At 39.5% G+C, this 17,884-nt stretch overlaps 1 protein-coding gene across 2 annotated transcripts in view; it reads left to right on the forward strand.

Moving 5' to 3' along the window:
• LOC149844576 (helicase-like transcription factor CHR28) overlaps positions 1–17,884 on the forward strand; it is a 40,754-nt gene that overhangs the window by 19,509 nt on the left and 3,361 nt on the right. The window contains exons 3-11 of one of the 2 annotated variants that reach the window (XM_089994860.1): positions 131–814; positions 904–971; positions 1,168–1,300; positions 1,410–1,615; positions 2,634–2,705; positions 2,788–2,865; positions 2,974–3,868; positions 16,682–16,812; positions 17,516–17,737. In XM_089994860.1, the coding sequence (XP_089850986.1) occupies positions 131–814; positions 904–971; positions 1,168–1,300; positions 1,410–1,615; positions 2,634–2,705; positions 2,788–2,865; positions 2,974–3,868; positions 16,682–16,812; positions 17,516–17,737 (2,489 nt within the window). The remainder of the gene's footprint in view (positions 1–130; positions 815–903; positions 972–1,167; positions 1,301–1,409; positions 1,616–2,633; positions 2,706–2,787; positions 2,866–2,973; positions 3,869–16,681; positions 16,813–17,515; positions 17,738–17,884) is intronic. The other variant, XM_089994861.1, reaches the window with a different exon arrangement.

Consider the following 17,884-nt stretch of genomic DNA (forward strand, 5'->3'; position numbering starts at 1 on the left):
GTAGTTTTTGTTCATGCAAAAGGATGAACTGGTAGAAAGCTAGAATGTCATTTACATTTTAGATTGAATAAGTTCTTTTGTTAAACTTGGACTTTGCACTCTAAATGGCCACTTTGGAATTATTTTTCAGGCCTCCACCAACATCCCTGGTCATTTTCATCAGAAGCTGGTCTACCTGGATTTGTTCCATGGTCTCCTTCAAACAACTTGGAGCTCCCAGTAATCAGGGGTGACAATGATATGGATTACTCATTTTTGTCTCTAGATGGCTTGGGTAGATCTGGTGATGCATATAATGATCCAATGCATGAAGACAGTGCACAGAATGATAGATCACAGACAGATGAGAAGAAATTAATCTCCCTTGTGCTTTCAGACAGTTTTGGTAGATCTGGTGATGTATATACTGATCAAACATATGAAGGTGGATTGCTAAATGAACAGGTAGATGTAAAGCCTCTAGCGAGCAATGATGGTGGATTTCCCAACTCGGGTTGGCTATCGCTGTCATCTTTGGAGCAAGAAAAGAGTTCTAAGAGTGCAACAGAGATTCCTGTTCTTCCTACTCCATCTCAGGGTGCTGATAATCCTTCGCAGAATCGATCATTAAATTGTGTTGGCAGTTCCAAGTTTGACGCGGAAGACATAGACTTCTTGTCAGATTCTGAGTGTGTGGTGGACCTTACTCTTTCGGATAGTGATAATGATGACATATTGGAAAATGCGAAAAGTGGGTTCTCGTTCCACATGGGTGCTGAAGAAGCTGCTGGAGACTTGAATTTTGCTTTAGTTTCTCAAGATCTCCAGAACAAAAGTATGAATATGAAAATGCTGAGATGCAGTAATGCTTTCTATTGCGGCTTCTTCTTTCATTTGATACATATGTTTTTTGATCCATTGCAGGTTCAATCAATGAGCATCCATCCACTTCGATAAAGAAAGCCTCTAGAATTTTTGGGAATATTGAAAATGTAAGTGCAGCTATTCTATTCATTAATAATTTCTCTTTTTAGCTTGAAAGTGATTAAAAACTTGAAAAAGAAGGTAAATCTGTCATCAAGATAGAGGGAAGGTTGCTAGTTATATATCACTTTTGTGAAGCATGTGCGAGCCATAGTAGTCAGTATGCCAGTATGAAGCAAGGAATTTAATGACCACCATTTGCAGATTTATGACCACCATTTGCAGGTTTCTTTTACAAGTAGAGAAAATTCTGGTGCTGATGTGGTACCTTTTGTTCGAGAAACATCAGGAATTTCCTTTATGGACACTTCTCACAAGCATTCAATGTCAGATATCAGTAAGAGCTTTGATGTAATTTATTTTGTATATAAGGTAGACAATGGTTTCTAGCATCTTCACTTTCACGCTGTCATTCTTTTGATGATGTTAATGATTGAATCATACAGATTCCCCTGCAAGCAGTTCAGATGTGGAGAATGATGCTGACCTCTATATTTTTGATGATACAAGACATCCACCTATAGTGTCAATGCAGAGCAAGATTCATACTACTCTGCCACCTGTTTTTGGTGACTCTTTTCATCACATTGGAACAGGGGAGGAAAGAGTAAGGACATATGATGAAAGGTTAACTTACAGGTTAGCTTTACAGGTAAGCAGTACCTTCCTTCTTTATGAACGGCTGCTAATCTTAATAGGTTGTGAAAGCTGTCAAAGAATCATGTCAGTCAATGTCTCCTTTTTGAAGATGCATAATATTTGCGTTTACCTGTTTATGGTCCACGCACATATGCAGACATACATGCACACAGACATAGTTTTGATGTAAGTTTTCGGTGTTCAAGGTTGTTTGAGGTAAATTTTGGCATTCAAGGTTTATGTCGTTGGCTAAAACTTATGTTTTATGCATCCCTATTTTGGTGATTGTTATAACCAGAAAACTGTGGCTATCACATGCTTGAAATGGTTATATCCAAATTTCTTACTTCCTGATTTGGTGTTACCAAATTATCTCTGTTTTGGCTTGTATATATATTTTTTTATATTTATCAAGAGAAATGCCGGTTCAGGTGGTGGGGTCCGAAAAGATTGGCAGCTGGAACCCCCCAAGTAGGTAAAACCCCTTGGTCACCCCCCTTACCTACTAGGGAGCCTGTTGCTTTGGCTATAAGGCAAGGGATGCACACCCTGGGTATCTAACTCATGACATCCTTCAGCTTGAATGCCTTAAGCTGATCCACCTAGCCAGATGTTACAATCTGTTCAATTGGCAGTGCAGTGCATCTGTCAAGCCAGCATTTTGTTCACACATCTGTTGTTTTAATTTAGTTGCTCAATTAAGTTCCATGAATAGACTCTGGAGGTTGAATAAAACGTACTGTATCTGAGAAGAGAAAGATGATTCTAAAAGGATTTTGAGCTGTCATTTCAATACTTTTCTTTGTCATTTGATTTATTAGGATTTTGAACTGCGTTAGGTTCTGCACTGTGTGCTATTACTTTTTGGTTATTCTGCATTTGTCTTAAAGATCTGCAAATATGTGGTCATGAATATGACTTTTTAATGATAACAAATCAGTTGTAGCAAAGCAGCTTTGATTTTTCTCTCTTAGATCTGCAGTAGTAAATTTGGTCAATTATATATTAACCAAAGTTTAGGCTTGTTGCAGGATCTTTCTCAGCCAAAGAAAGAAGCCAGTCCCCCAGATGGAGTTCTAGCAGTGCCTCTCCTGAGGCACCAGGCAAGCTTCTCCCAAAGTCTTAAGCATAGAATGCTTTGTATTGTCATTGCTTGTGGTTGATTAAGATTTTTTTTTCATACAGAGGATAGCCTTGTCATGGATGTTGCAGAAAGAAACTGCTTGTTTGCACTGCTCTGGTGGCATTCTTGCAGATGATCAGGTTTGTATATTCTGCAATACTTGGTTCACTCCACTTGCATTTTGCACAACCTAAAAGCTTGGGACATTTGTTTAACTTTTTCCTAGCTTACTAGACACTATTTGACAGGGTCTCGGTAAAACAATATCAACTATCGCTCTCATACTAACGGAGAAGTCTCCATCTTCCAAGGCCGGGTCAGAGGGAATGGTTAATGTTAAACCTGAAGCTCTGGATTTAGATGAAGATGATGGAACTGTGGAACCTGATTCAGTGAAGCTAACTGGGAATTCTGAAGTTAGCCCGAGTCCAAAGCCATTAAAAAGTGGAAGCATTCCCTTGGTATGTAAGGGGAGGCCAGCAGCTGGAACACTGGTGGTGTGTCCGACAAGTGTCCTTCGGCAATGGGCAGAAGAACTGAAAAATAAAGTTACAGACAAGGCTAAACTTTCAGTTCTTACATATCATGGAAGCAATAGGACGAGAGATCCCAATGAGCTTGCTAAGTATGATGTGGTGCTTACAACCTATTCTATTGTAAGCATGGAAGTTCCAAAACAACCACTTGTTGACCAAGATGATGAAAAAAGAAATGATGAAGGCTTACCTGTGGATTTACCTAGTAGCAAAAAAAGGAAACATGTTACAAGTGATAAGAAAAATTCTAAGAAGAATAAAAAGGTAGCTGATGGCTCATTATCCGATCCTTTTGCTCGTCCGCTAGCAAGAGTTGGATGGTTTAGAGTGGTTTTAGATGAAGCTCAAAGCATAAAAAATCACAGAACTCAAGTTGCTCGGGCGTGTTGGGGTCTTCGAGCAAAAAGAAGATGGTGCTTGTCAGGCACACCTATCCAGAATGCGATTGATGATCTTTACAGTTACTTTCGGTTCCTCAGATATGAACCATATGCGGTCTATAAGTCCTTTTGTACTACAATTAAGAACCCAATTAGTAGGAATCCAACTAATGGATACAAGAAGCTGCAAGTTGTACTGCAAACAATTATGCTTCGTCGTACAAAAGGTATATTATTGAACTTATCTCTTTTGGATGATGCAAGTTTCTTGGATATCTTTTAAAATTTTTCCATTTAAATATTTGCTCTCTCTGTTGTCTAAGACTCTAAAATATAAGAATCACTTGTATCATCTTTTCGTTTAAAATTGGTTATGGCCCATTTGTTTTTGTCTTCCTTCCTGGCAGCCCATGCCAAGGTTGTAGTTATAGTATTGTAACCCATATCGGTCGGACCCAAAATAAGATACGTATCGTATCGTAAAAAATCATAAATTTTGGAAAAGAAATTAAAAAGTTCTAAAAAAATCACAAAAATAAAAAAATAACAACAATTCTAAAAAATCATCACACACAAAACAATGATGAAATGCACAAAATACAACCATAAAATCACATTTGAAACATTTATGTCTCTATGAGCTTCATAACATATCATCAATCATCAAATCTCACAAGAACAATGCAAAATAGTAATAACTCACTTCTTTGGGTGGATTTTTTTTACCTTAACCCACTTTTATGGGTGAAAAATGGTGGAAATGCACTCTTAACGAAATCACACAAGGCCTATTCTCGGCACAAAGATTGGCCCTCAAAACAATCTAACGGCTCCTAGGGTGCGAGGGAAGCTCTCTAGTATGTTCTATACGAATGAGGGTTTCGGCCCTCAAAAACCCTTTAAAACCCCGGTTTTACCCTTTTTAAAGTCCGCCTGTACTGTATCATACGATATGGCCCCGTATCGTATGATACATGCGATACACGTATGAGATACGGGTGTGTATCGTATCATGTCCTTGTATCGATACGATATGTATCACAGCGATATGGACAACATTGGCCCATGCATTTGACTCTGATTTTGATGCAAGACATGCTATGGAACAGCTTTCTACATCCATCACCATGATGTAGAACAAGGTATGAGGAATCTATGCAAGAGAAGTTGCCACATGCCCTGCTTTCCAGAGTGCCACTTACCAAATGTAAGATACTGAATGTGATCCCCATGAATCATAACTTGCAGATGAATGATATATTGAGGAGATGATTTCAAAACATAACATTGGAGGGTTTTGGTAGAAGGGAGAGATACAGAGCATGGTTATTAGGTTATGGGGTTTTGGGATGCTGCATCCCACTGATAGGTGCATAAGTTCGTTTGAACTATAATGACCCAAGTAAGCTGGGCTGTAGGCTGTAGGCTGTAGGTCATGATCCATGATAGATATTGAGGTACTTAAGGGGTAAAGTTTTCCCATTATTAGTAGGAATATAGCTTAGAATGGTAACATGAATCAAATCAACAAAGGGTTGCCAGATGACTCTGATATAAATCCAGAGTTCAACAAGAATATAGAGAAGTTTGTTTTGCAGCTTGCATGCCAATACATAGGTATGGTTTCACGTTTATATGAGGAGGAGCATTAGTGTCACAAGCATAAATTTTTTCGCAAACCCGTGACACGCCAGACTGCCTAGTCTGGCCAGCCTAAGGGTCAAAGGCCGCACACTAACACTTTTTCATGTACTGAATCATTTCATTGGCCATGTGCACCACCTCGTGCACAACTGCCTAGCGGAAGCTAATCAAGCGCATCTTCAAATCCGTATTCTATCTAGTCCATGCCACTTAGTGCATAGCCGTCTCATACTAGCTATCACTTTTGAAAAGAACACAAACTTGCCTTAGCCTTGCGTGTCATAGAGCGTATTGCGACTCCATGCATACACTACAACAAAACCTCGTCACTGAAGGAATAAGACCTTGTGGCCCCCAATCCGAAGACCAGTTGATGATTGAACACCATAGCGAAGAGCACCACCCAGACTCATTCACCGGCACCTAGGCATTCACTCGCCTAACCCCGAGTCACCATACTCGGTTGGAATCACCTAAGGTGATCCCTGAGGGATTAGTCCTAACCCACATGCACCACCGTGCGCTGTGCACCACCTTGTGCACAACTGCCTATCAGAAGCTAATCAAGCACATCTTCAAATGCATATTCTATCTAGTCCATGCCACTTAGTGCATAGCCGTCCCATACCAGCTATTACTTTTGAAAAGAGCACAAATTTGCCTTAGCCTTGCCTGCTATAGAGCGTATTGCGACTCCATGCACACACTACAAAAAAACCTCGTCACTGAAGGAACAAGACCTTGCGGCCCCCAGTTCGAAGACTAGTTGATGGACACCATAGCGAAGAGCATCACCCAGACTCATTCACCGATGCCTAGCCCCGAGTCACCATACTTGGTTGGAATCACCTAAAGTGATCCTTGGGGGAATTAGCCCTAACCCACATGCATCACCATGCGTCCAAACGCTACGCGTGGGAAACTCCTGTAAGTCGAGAGGTCCTAGACCAAATCTCTAAAGACAACATCCTCTGATCCGCTGACACTGCTTAACCAAACGCTCTACATCTGTACTGCTATACAACGATGCATTAACGACGATACCGTTGCCTATCGCGTGCCATGCTATCACCGCACGTCATCAATCAAGCCAACGCATACCGCACGTTCTTACACTTGATGCATTTTTCACTTAGTAGAGCTTCACACTGCACCTGCCTCATTCCGAAGACTCGGTTCGAGACATTCTCCCCCACCCAAACCATTGTCGTTCTTGATAATGTTGGTGTAGGTAAGAACACAGTCTTAACTGATATGCCAATTTTCTTTTTCTCTTATCTTTGGTCTACTTTTCTTAACCCTACTCAACTTGTTCTGGTTTTCATCCACTATCGCCGTAACCTTTAACACGCCAAGTCCCATTCCTTAACACGCCTTCGATCACTTAGATAGCGGTCTTCCGCTCCATCAACATCGAGCATTCTTAGCTCGTGGGACTTCAGTGCAGTCCAATACACAAGCGGGTCATCCTCGCCCATACGATAAACTTGTCATCTTCATGCTCATGGTTGGGGTGCCTTTCGACCCTAACAAGTGAAATTCCAAGCCCTTTATGGTCCTCGCAGAAAAAGACGACCATCAACGCGTGCTGTAGGGATATCAACTCCCTTAAGGTACCAACTTGCGATTTTCTAATGGTCCAAATTAGTCCTTAAGTGGGGGACGCCTACTCGTGTATTACCCCAAAGCGGTCCTTCAAAGCATCTTCCTGAACACTCGTTTACATAAGGGGCAAGACGGCTCAACGCTGCAACTCTCATTCGGAGTCGGCACACTGCAACTCTCATTCGTAGCCTGCAAAACGTTCCTGCGAGAACAAAACCAATGAGCTACAAACAACTTTTTTCGCACACACAATCTATAGAGAAACTGCCAACTCAAGGGACAAAAACAGTGAGCATTCAGCTCAAGATAGGCACTCCGCTAACCCATAATCTTAGGAGAGAATATTGAAATTTAATGAGTCTCTCATACTCAAAGGTGCGAATCCATCCATCCGAATCCAACGTATATTCTCTACATGTACAAGGCAAACACTACACTCCACTCGCGAGCCTAACACACAACTGGTAGGAATCTTTGGCTTATCCACGTTCTCTTAGCCAACAGAACAACAAATTTACACTTTTACTTACCATCGACAAGATGACCCATGCCACCCTGTCAACATTTTGCTTTTATGCTTGGTCAACAACACTTCAGCTGCGCAAATTTGCGTAACCAGGATAAACCATCACTGTTCCCTTCAGTATCACACTTAATGAACAACAAGGTCTCCGTGAATCTTTCTGCTCTGATGTCAATTTGTCACGAACATAGATTTTTTCGCAAACCCGCGACACGCTAGACTGCCTAGTTTGGCTAGCCTAACGGCTAAAGGCCGTGCTTCAACACTTTTTCATGTACTGAATCATTTCATTGGTCCTGCGCACCACCTCGTGCACAACTGCCTAGCGAAAGTCGATCAAGCGCATCTTCAAATGTGTATTCTATTTAGTTCATGTCACTTAGTGCATAGTCCTCTCATACCAGCTATCACTTCTTAAAATGACACAAACTTGCCTTAGCCTTGCGTGCCATGGAGCGTATTGCGATTTCATGTGCACGCTACAATAAAACCTCACCATTGAAGGAACAAGACCTTGCGGCTCCCAGTCCAAAGACCAATTGATGATTGAACACCATAGCGAAGAGCACCACCCAAACTCATTCACCGACGCTTTGGCATTCACTCGCCTAGCCATGAGTCACCATACTTGGTTGGAATCACCTAAGGTGATCCCTGGGAGAATTAGCCCTAATCCACACGCATCCCCGTGATTTCAAACGCTACGCGTGAGAAACTCCCGCAAGCCGAGAAGTCCTTAACCAAATCTCCAAAGGCAACATCATCTGATCCGCTGACACTGCTTAACCAAACAACGCTCGACGTCTCTGCTGCCATACAACGATGCACTAACGATGATATCGTTGCTTATCGGGTGCCGTGCTATCACCACATGTCACCGATCAAGTCAACACATACCACACGTTCCTACACTGGATGCATTTTCCACTATGTATAGATCCGCACTGCACATGCCCCATTCCGAAGGTTCGGTCCGGGACAATTAGTATGCTTTTGTATATTAGGAAGCTATGCTTCGGGTGGCAGTTTGCTGCCAAACGCCAACTTATCGGAAGCAAGATGTCCTAGAAGCAAGATACCCAGTTGGACAAGAAGGTTGAATTGGAAGCTTGGATATGGGACACCAAGAATAATATCTGTAATGTGGCCTGGTGACTTTTAGACAAACATCATCCCAAGAATGAAATGTAGGAGATTCAAGTTGTCAATATAAGCAACTGCAACATGTATCTGATTACAGTACTTCCTTGTTAAAATATGTGTACTCGTACACATATATTTTGAAATATAATCCTTAAATGTACATATATATATTTATATATATATATATATAAAGATACGTATACATATATATATATGTATACGTATCTCTATTTATATATATAAATATATATATTTTATCTTCCTAAAATACCCTCAAGGGTATTCTTGTAATTTGACATTTTACGCATATTCCAATTGGAATATGCATTGTAATTTTTCCCTTAATTTTCTGTTTTTTATTTTCTTAAATTTCGTATTTTGTACCACATTGGGGGCTTCCCAATAGAGACGTTGGGAGCCCCCAACGGTCACAAATGTGACCGTTGGGGGCTCTCCAACGTCTCCCTTGGGAGCCCCCAAGGTGGTCCCTTTTATGCTTATAAATAGGGGCTTGCCCCTTTGTATTCTTTAAGATTTGGAGGAGCTCTTGCTCCATTGTAAGGGGTTTTTACCCTCTTCTTCCTCTTCTTCAATAATATTCAACTTATGACTTTATGTCATATTTTTGCCCCTTGTGTGGGTTTATGTGTTAGCACATTATGTGCTTGTGTTGTTCCCTTTAATGAGTTTATTCGCACTTCATGTGCATGTGTATGGGTTCATTATTGAATCTAATGTATTCAAAGCCACTTTCTAACATTCCTAACTGGGTGTTGCAGATTTATGGTTGTAAGTGTCTGTGTATCCTTCAGTGTTTAGATAAATGCTTGAAAGAACACTTGTCCTTCTTTTGGTTATTATATAAATTTTGCTATTCCAATTGATACATCTTGGTGTTTTGGACCTTTTTGTGATCTTAGGATGTTGATTACTATCAAATTATTCCAAGCTCCTACTATTAATTCGGATTCTTTGCCAAAAATCTGACCTTAATGTGTCTGCCCCTCTCAATCTGTAAAGATATAAATTGCGGAGATGAGCTTTACATTCACCAGGGTTAATAGGATTATCATCCAATTCGGGCATCACATCAAAGATGAAAGAGGAGAGAACTAGAATGAGATACCCACTTTAAAATTGTTCAGAACTGAACTTTCATCAGTGCTTTCCCTAAACTTGATGCCTGGCTTCATATTTATTCCTCTGGCTTGGTTCTTTGCTCCTCCTGACTCCTGAGCCTTCCCCTGGTTCTATGTTGGCCCTCCACATGCGGTTGTTCTGGTACCTGGTTTCCGGTTTCTTTTAGTAATTGATTGCTGCCAAGTCATGTTGAAGATTCATGTTTAGCTTTGATTCACTTGCATATGCTAGTGGTCGTAATCTGTAAAAGTTTTTCATCATTTTGTGAGTGAAGAATGCTTAGCTGTCATTAATACCAAGTTATCCAGTCTTTTACTTGGTAGAGAGACACATTGCCTACCGATTGAACTATAACTTTCTTGAGGTAGAGAGACATATTGCCTGGACACTCCTACAAGCAGCCATTTCTGTGTCTCTTGGTGAACAAATGACAACGTTCCTTGGATGCTTCTTGCTTCTCAGGTTTTTGACATGTGGAGTATCCAACACTTTTAGATGCTTCTTGTATGTGTCCACCATTAGACAGGAACCAAAAGCACTTTGTACCTTCTTTTTTTTTTGGATCGAAACATACTTTTTTGGTCGATTTCTTCACTTTATATAAAGTTAGAGGCATTTTGATTTAGTTTTCAAATCATTATTAAAGATTTTAAATGAATCCTAATTTGAAGTGAATATTAGTATTCTATTTTCTCTTATTTAGTGCATTACTAGTTTGACACCTCTCTTTGCATTGACATATTACTCTTATGGACATGTAAACACACACACACACACACACATATATATATATATATATTCTTGTATCTTTGAAAGTGTGTTCAACACTGTAATTCCTATGTAACTAGGATACGGCGAAATGGTCGGCGTATCCGTGTCAACATGGGGTGGGTACCAGACACTGTGTAGGTATGTCGTGGGTCGGGTCTTGCACTGCTCTGGGTTAGGTCCAATCCTGACCCAAGCTATTTTTTTTGTTTGATGTCGGTGAAAGGCAGGAAGAAGAAGAAGAAGAAGAAGAAGAAGAAGAAGAAGAAGAAGAAGAAGAAGAAGAAGAAGAAGAAGAAGAAGACGAAAGGGGGAGAGAGAGAGAGAGAGAGAGAGAGAGAGAGAGAGAGAGAGAGAGAGAGAGAGAGAGAGAGAGAGAGAGCATACCAGACCCGAAACCTTCTTCTTCTTCTTCTTCCAATCTGCCTGTAATGCCCTAATTTTTGAAACTGAAACTTTAGGGATTTTTTTAAACCACTTTACATGATTTTCGAGAACACAACAAAAACTCTTTTTAAATACGATTCAAGCCTTGGGCAGGTTATAGATACAACACACACATGTAAGACTAGAATAACTGAATCAAACCATCATATTATTAAACAAATCAAATACTAAGAACTGTAACTCTCTTGGCACCACCCTGAGCCTTCCTGCCATTACCTTCTAGTATACTCATTACTTGAAATATTATAAGTAGAGGCATTAGACCACAACCTCAGTAGGTAACACAAAAATACATGAACACAAATATATTCCAATCACAAAAATATGCATTGACACACTTTCAAACAACATTCAAATCGTGCAACATAACATATCAAAATTAAACATAATTTACATTTACACAATCAATCATAATTGTATTCATATTTTCAGAATAAACATGCTACAATGCATCATGCCAATGAAATAACAATTCATGCAAAAACAGAAACATTGCAATGATTCCATTCTTGATTCTTTTGTTCCTCTTTTTCTCTCCTTTGAAGGTATACTCTCGGGTTCTTAATTTCGATTCAACCAATCTAAATGAGGGGTTTATTATGACATGTATTTTATTAACCTCATTGAATTAAAAAATCTGTGACTTCCCACAACGGTTTTGCTGGAGCGTTTCGTGACCGAGAGGAAGTCTCAATGATCCAACACGAAATCGATTTCTACTCTGCAGAGATTTTGAACATACCACCTAGGACACCAGGTAGTCCGAGCCCCTACGACCAAAGACTGGAGACCAAGAGAGGCACTATTGCCCTTTAAAAACCAATGGTCAACCAGTCGTGTAGACCACCACTCTCTCTAAAATGGTCCCCCGGTCCAGCAGACCTGGTCTGAATGAGTTATGGGTGTTATTTAATTACTTGGCTCATCATTTAAATTCTATGTGCTCACAACACATACACTCAGGCTCGCAAGTCCAATCTCCACATCGGAGATTCCATAAAAAGTCTGTTTTGACCTATTCAAACAACTCATAATTTACACTATGAGCACGACCTCCACAAGACAATTATGTGATTATCTGCATGAATATTTTTTTTGTGCACTACAAGAACTCATAGGTTCCAACGAGCCCAGACTCACACCCGAGCCATGCACATGCTCATATCGCACATCATTATCACCGTATCATATGCTCACATGCATACATAAAGGCTATGCGTAATTATGATCATGCTTCAACAAGTAAACATGTGTAACTAATTTTTTTACATTGATCATGCCTTACGATGCACAATGTTTATTAACATGTTTGTCATATGAATGGTTATAAATAAAAAATAATATGGAATACATTAAGTTTACATGCATATCAAGCCAAATTCAGATATAAGCACCTATAATCATACTGCACAAAGTAAAACAAAACTAGGCACCAACACATGCCATGAAGTGTGGTCAAATTTCTGTTAACTCGATTTTGAAAAACCCACAAAAAAATCACAAGAACAAAATTTTACTCTAAAAATGTTACTGTTCTGCCCCAAAATCTCAGGAACACAGTCCAAGAAACATAATTACAAAATCAGTCGTAATAAAACCAGAAAAATTCTAAGACTGAACCCTGTTTAAGAAAAATATAAGACAGATCTTGTCGACTGCAGAAATTCATCCCAGATTGAGAAATTTTTTAAGACTTATAGAGAAATCTTTTGACAAAAATCTTTTTACAGGATTTTCTTATATATGTTAGCTTTCACCTAGATGTTTTACAATTTAATTTAATAAGTTTTAATTGGGTTTTTAGAACTTTCAAAATCTCTAGTTGGAACGGTCCTGCTTACAGGGTAGAAAACCCGTGCTATGTTGCAATGAACATTTCAGTTTCAAAATTGACCCAAACGAAACAAAACAAGATTTTAAATTCAAGCCTCGGATGTGTAGAACATTTCAGTATTTTTCTTTTTATTTATTGACTTCGTTTTCATAAAGATATCGATTTTTTTCTTAAACTCATAAGAACAAAAAACGAAGACAGAATAACCAAGATTCAAACTCATGCAAGATCTATTAAGCAAAAACAAAAATCACGATATAATTCGTACAATCACGATTTTTGATGTTCTAAACATATTTACAACATCATACAACACATCTTTGATCTTATTTATGCTAATTTTACTAAAACATTAACATTCATCATTCAAGAATCACAAAACCTTCATTAAATATCTTAAATACAATTTCATCTATGCAAGAATCACAAGAAACCTTAAACAACATGAAATCATGGTTTATTTATGCAATAACATGTTTAATCATGCTACACATGAACTAAACTACCATATATGATCAGATCAACTTTGTTTATCATAAAACATAAAAAAACCCTAAAACGTTTTTGCCAAAACCTTCTTCAAAAATGATTTTTGCATACAAGAACATTAGATTCAAGCATATACTGAATTTTTAAAACTTATATTTCATCAAGATAATCTAATATTAACATCTTAATCATGCTGAAACAAATAAGATCTAACAAATAACAAGAAAACAAGTTTTTTCAAATCGTTTTTCATATTGAAAGCCCAAAAGTAGTCCCGTTTTGAAAATTGTTTTTCTTTTTTTACTCATGATGACATGGATCCATCAAAAACGTGTTCTCCAGATTGAAAACCAATATTAGAGAGGTGTTTCAAGGTCTGATCTCCATTGGTTTAGATCTGAAAAACGTCCCTACACATTTCATGCGTTTGGATAGCTCTATGTCTATGTGATTGATGCATCTACCTTAATCAGGTTCTCAAACATAGAATGACCTTCGTCTCCTGTCATTAAACCTTGGAGGAGTTTCAATGGCTATTGGAAAAGCTCCAAGAAGAAGGAAGAAGGAAGAAGAAGATGGACAAGAAAAAAGAAGATAGAAGTGTAGGAGGTTTGGGAAGAGGGGCTTAAAAGTCCCACCATAGGGGGCCATCCCCCCCTTATGGGTCTCTCTCTCCTACTAGAGATAGAATTCTCTCTACCAACCACTATGTGGGCCCCACCAAGTGGGTCAACCCACTTGGTCTTCTAATAAAAACCAAACTCTTCTTCTAGAAGAGTTCAAATAGGTTATAGACTCTTTAAAGCCCTTCTTGAATAATCTTATCTAACCTATGTCACACGGACTCGGCTAAGGAGGCGTCGCACCCGAGTCGACACGCCCCGACACGGGTGCGGCTTCGGACTCGGTCAACGCCGAGTCAGACTCGGTCAACGAGTCGGACTCGGTCTATGAGTCGAGGCCGAGTCCGTCCACTTTTTGGACTCGGTCAACTTTGACCGAGTCTATTTTTATCCATTTTTAGGACAAAAAAAGTATAAAAACTAAAAAAAATATCTTTTATATATTTTTTTAAAAATATATATACTTTTAGAAAGAAAGACTATGCTCTGCACAGTCTTTACCCAGACTGCATAGTCTTTACCAAAGACTGTGCTCTGCACAGTCTTTACCAGAGTTACCGGAAGCGCCTAGCTAAAAGGGGAAGCGCGCTTCCCCGAAGCGCGCTTCGGAAGCGCGAAACGTCGCGCTTCCGAAGCGTGGGGGGAAGCGTCCCCCTTTTTTGGGAAGCGCGCTTCCCTTTAATGGGGGACGCGTTTCCCATTAATGGGGGACGCGCTTCCCTTTAATGGGAAGCGCGCTTCCCCCTCGCTTCCCCTGTTTTTTCAAATTTTTTGTATTTTTTATTTTTTATTTTTATTTTTTTCGCTTCCCCCTCGCTTCCGAGACGCTTCCTGGGTCGCTTCCGAGACGCTTCCTAGGTCGCTTCCGAGACGCTTCCCGAATCGCTCCTAAGTGGTCCCACGCTTCCCCGCTTCCTAAAATTTTGAAAGTGCCTCGCTTCCCGCTCCCGCTTCCCGTATCGCTTCCCGCTCCCGCTTCCTCAACTGGCAACCATGGTCTTTACCACAGCTGCCAAGACTGTGCTCAGTACAGTCTTTACCAGACTGTGCTCAGTACAGTTTTGGTCCCGCACCCGTGTTGCACCCGCACCCATGTGACATAGTATCTAACTAATGTGGGGTCCACTAGAGGAGGACATTCCATCCTCTCTAGAACCCTCTAATTGGTTTAGATTAATTAATTTATTAATTAAATGCCTTCTAAAAAAATCAAAGTGGGTCCCACCTAGGTGGCGCCTCACTTGGGTCTAGATCCAAGTAATCTGGATCCACAACTCTCGATCCGAATTTAAACCCAATTGGGTTGTATCCAGGAACCAAACAAGAATCCAAATCCAAAATTCAATTTAAAGATTCATATCCAAACATGAGATCCAAGTCAACATTGGATCCAAAACTTAGGTTTGGATCTGAACCTAACTAATCCATGATCCATAAAACCCTGAGTCACCCTTGAACCCCTGTGGGCGACCCTAGCAGCACCTGGTGCCCCACTGGGCTGGGCGTGACCCCCGTGTGCCTCTCTTGAAACCAAGTTTGAGTCCAAAACACATCCCAATCAACTTAAAACAAACAAATTCATAGCCTTATCCAATTTGAAAAACTCAAAATAGAGGCTGGTCAATTTTAAAAATTGTATTTCGAACCAACCGAAAACCAAAATTGCCAAATCGAATCTCCATCGCGATCTACGGTTCGTAACAGATCTAACTAGTCTTAGGTCAACTTAGACTCTCAAATTTTGCTTGAATTTAACCTCAATTTAAAAGTTAAACTAAATCAAAATTGCAGGTGTTACACTCCCCGAGAGAGAGAGAGGCAGTGTGGCTGGGTCCTCACTTGGCCCCTCTTTCTTGGTCGTTTTGATCTTCTCATTCTCCTTACTGGAGAGAGAGAGGTTACAAAATACCCCTTCCCCTTTTATATTCAAATTTTCATTCCCCCTCCCTCTTTTTTCAAAAAATTATATTTACATATATTTTTTTAATATAAACCTTAATATGGATCCACTTATGATCCGGACCCAAACTCTTTCCTCTCTCTCTCTCCCCATGCCCTCATTTTTTGAAATTGCCGTGTCGTACCCTCCGTACTCTACCCGTACCCAGGTGACAGTGTAATTCATATCCCTGTTTGTGTCATAACTTGTGCTACAGGAGTGGCTTCATAAACTGGTTTCGCAAGGTGATGGCTTACATTACTAGTTTAAGCAAGATTTTTCTAGAGGTGCAAATTCTGTCAAATTAATTTCAAGCTTTACGTGGACATTTTCCAAAGATGTCCTGCATGGGATGGCAATTGCCAGTTTGAATTATGCTGAAGTCAAGATGAAAGCTACTTCTAGTCATTCAGTTTGCTGAAGGGGCTTCTCGATTGGCTGAGAGATGTGCAGGCATTGACATCATTCTAGCTGTGTCAGGTGCATTCTGGTGTTGGTATTTCTGATCTGTAACTCTGATTTTATATCTGTGATCTATATTTCATGTTTAAAATGTTGCGTGAGCTACAGAATAAAAGCTGGTCTAATTAGTGATTTTAGAAGTCTAGTGTGTAGCCAATTCAGCCTGTTACATTTCCACAGTCAAGATGCTCACTGATCATGTTTTTGCTGCTAGTTTCTCCTTTGGGATATTTTTTTATTGGATTTTTTTCTTGTGGATGCGTTCTTTTTGCTGACTATAATGCAATTTATTTTCTTGTTTTTTTCTGTATCCTTTTGCTTAGATTGGTAGATTATAATTGTTCATGTATCCATGCTGCCCATGTCAAGTTTAGTGGCTTTACTATTTGATGCATTTATATTTTGTTATTTGTGATCATGTAGTAACACTTATTGATGGGGAGCCTATCATTAATCTGCCTCCGAAGTCTGTATCACTAAAGAGGGTGGATTTTTCTACAAAGGAACGTGACTTCTACTCTAGGCTAGAGGCTTATTCACGTGAACAATTTAAGGTATGTTTTGATCATCTTCATATGTTCGTAGGTTAGGTTTTTGAGCTGTACTTATTTTATTTTATTTTTATCGTCTTGCATGCATTTTGTGCTATCTCCTGTGTCTTTTTGAGCTTGATTAGAAACTGATTCATGTCAAGTGCAATACTCCTCATGACCTTACACTGATGCTTCTTACATGGACTGAATTCCTCATCAGTCATATTTGTCTATCTGTGCAGCCACCATGTCACTTGTGTCCTCATGCATCATAATTCAAACATGAACCAATTCAGGTCGAGTTACATCCTCCAAGTTAGCTGCTGCATTTTTAATGACCAGTTGCTACTGTTTGTTCAGTTGACATTGCAAGCTATAATCTATACCTGTTCATTGGCTATTTACTTCAGTGGATGTGTCCATTTTGGAGGCTATCCAGCCCTGTCAGCAAAGTTCTGGTTTTTGTTCTCTTCTATTGAAAATCATCAATCTTTGTTCAGATTTCTTTTACAGGTGGTTGCATGGATGTGTGTCACTGCATTCACGATATTGTATAAAGTATAATCCTTACCTTTGTGTCTCCTTGGAACGAAAGTTACTGCTGGCTTATCCTTTACCATGTCTGTGCTTGTCTTTTCCATGTGATATATATTTTTAATATAGAACTTATCTTTGTTTGTTTGTTTAGCAAACAATTGTTTTATCTTTCTTTTTTCACTTTCAGGTTTATGCAGATGCTGGGACTGTGAAACAAAATTACGTGAACATCTTATTACTGCTTTTGCGACTTCGACAAGCTTGCGATCACCCTAATCTTGTGAAAGGATTTGATTCTAATTCTGTGCAACGGTTCTCCTTGGAGTCTGCAAAAAAGCTTCCTAGAGAAAAGCGTATGGAACTGCTTAATTGTTTGGAAGCACGCCTGGCACTCTGTGGTATCTGCAATGTATAAACTTTTGTCCTGGTCCCTCTTATGTGTATTTTTTTATCTTTTTTTTTTAACTTCCATGATAGTTTTTCTTGTACTGATGTTTCACTTTATATTATTGCAACTCTCTCTCTCTCTCTCCAGACGTCCATACACTTAGACTTT

This window comes from Nuphar pumila, chromosome 2, assembly GCF_984573655.1.
Source record: "Nuphar pumila chromosome 2, dmNupPumi1.hap1.1, whole genome shotgun sequence".
Classification (NCBI taxonomy): Eukaryota; Viridiplantae; Streptophyta; class Magnoliopsida; order Nymphaeales; family Nymphaeaceae; genus Nuphar; species Nuphar pumila.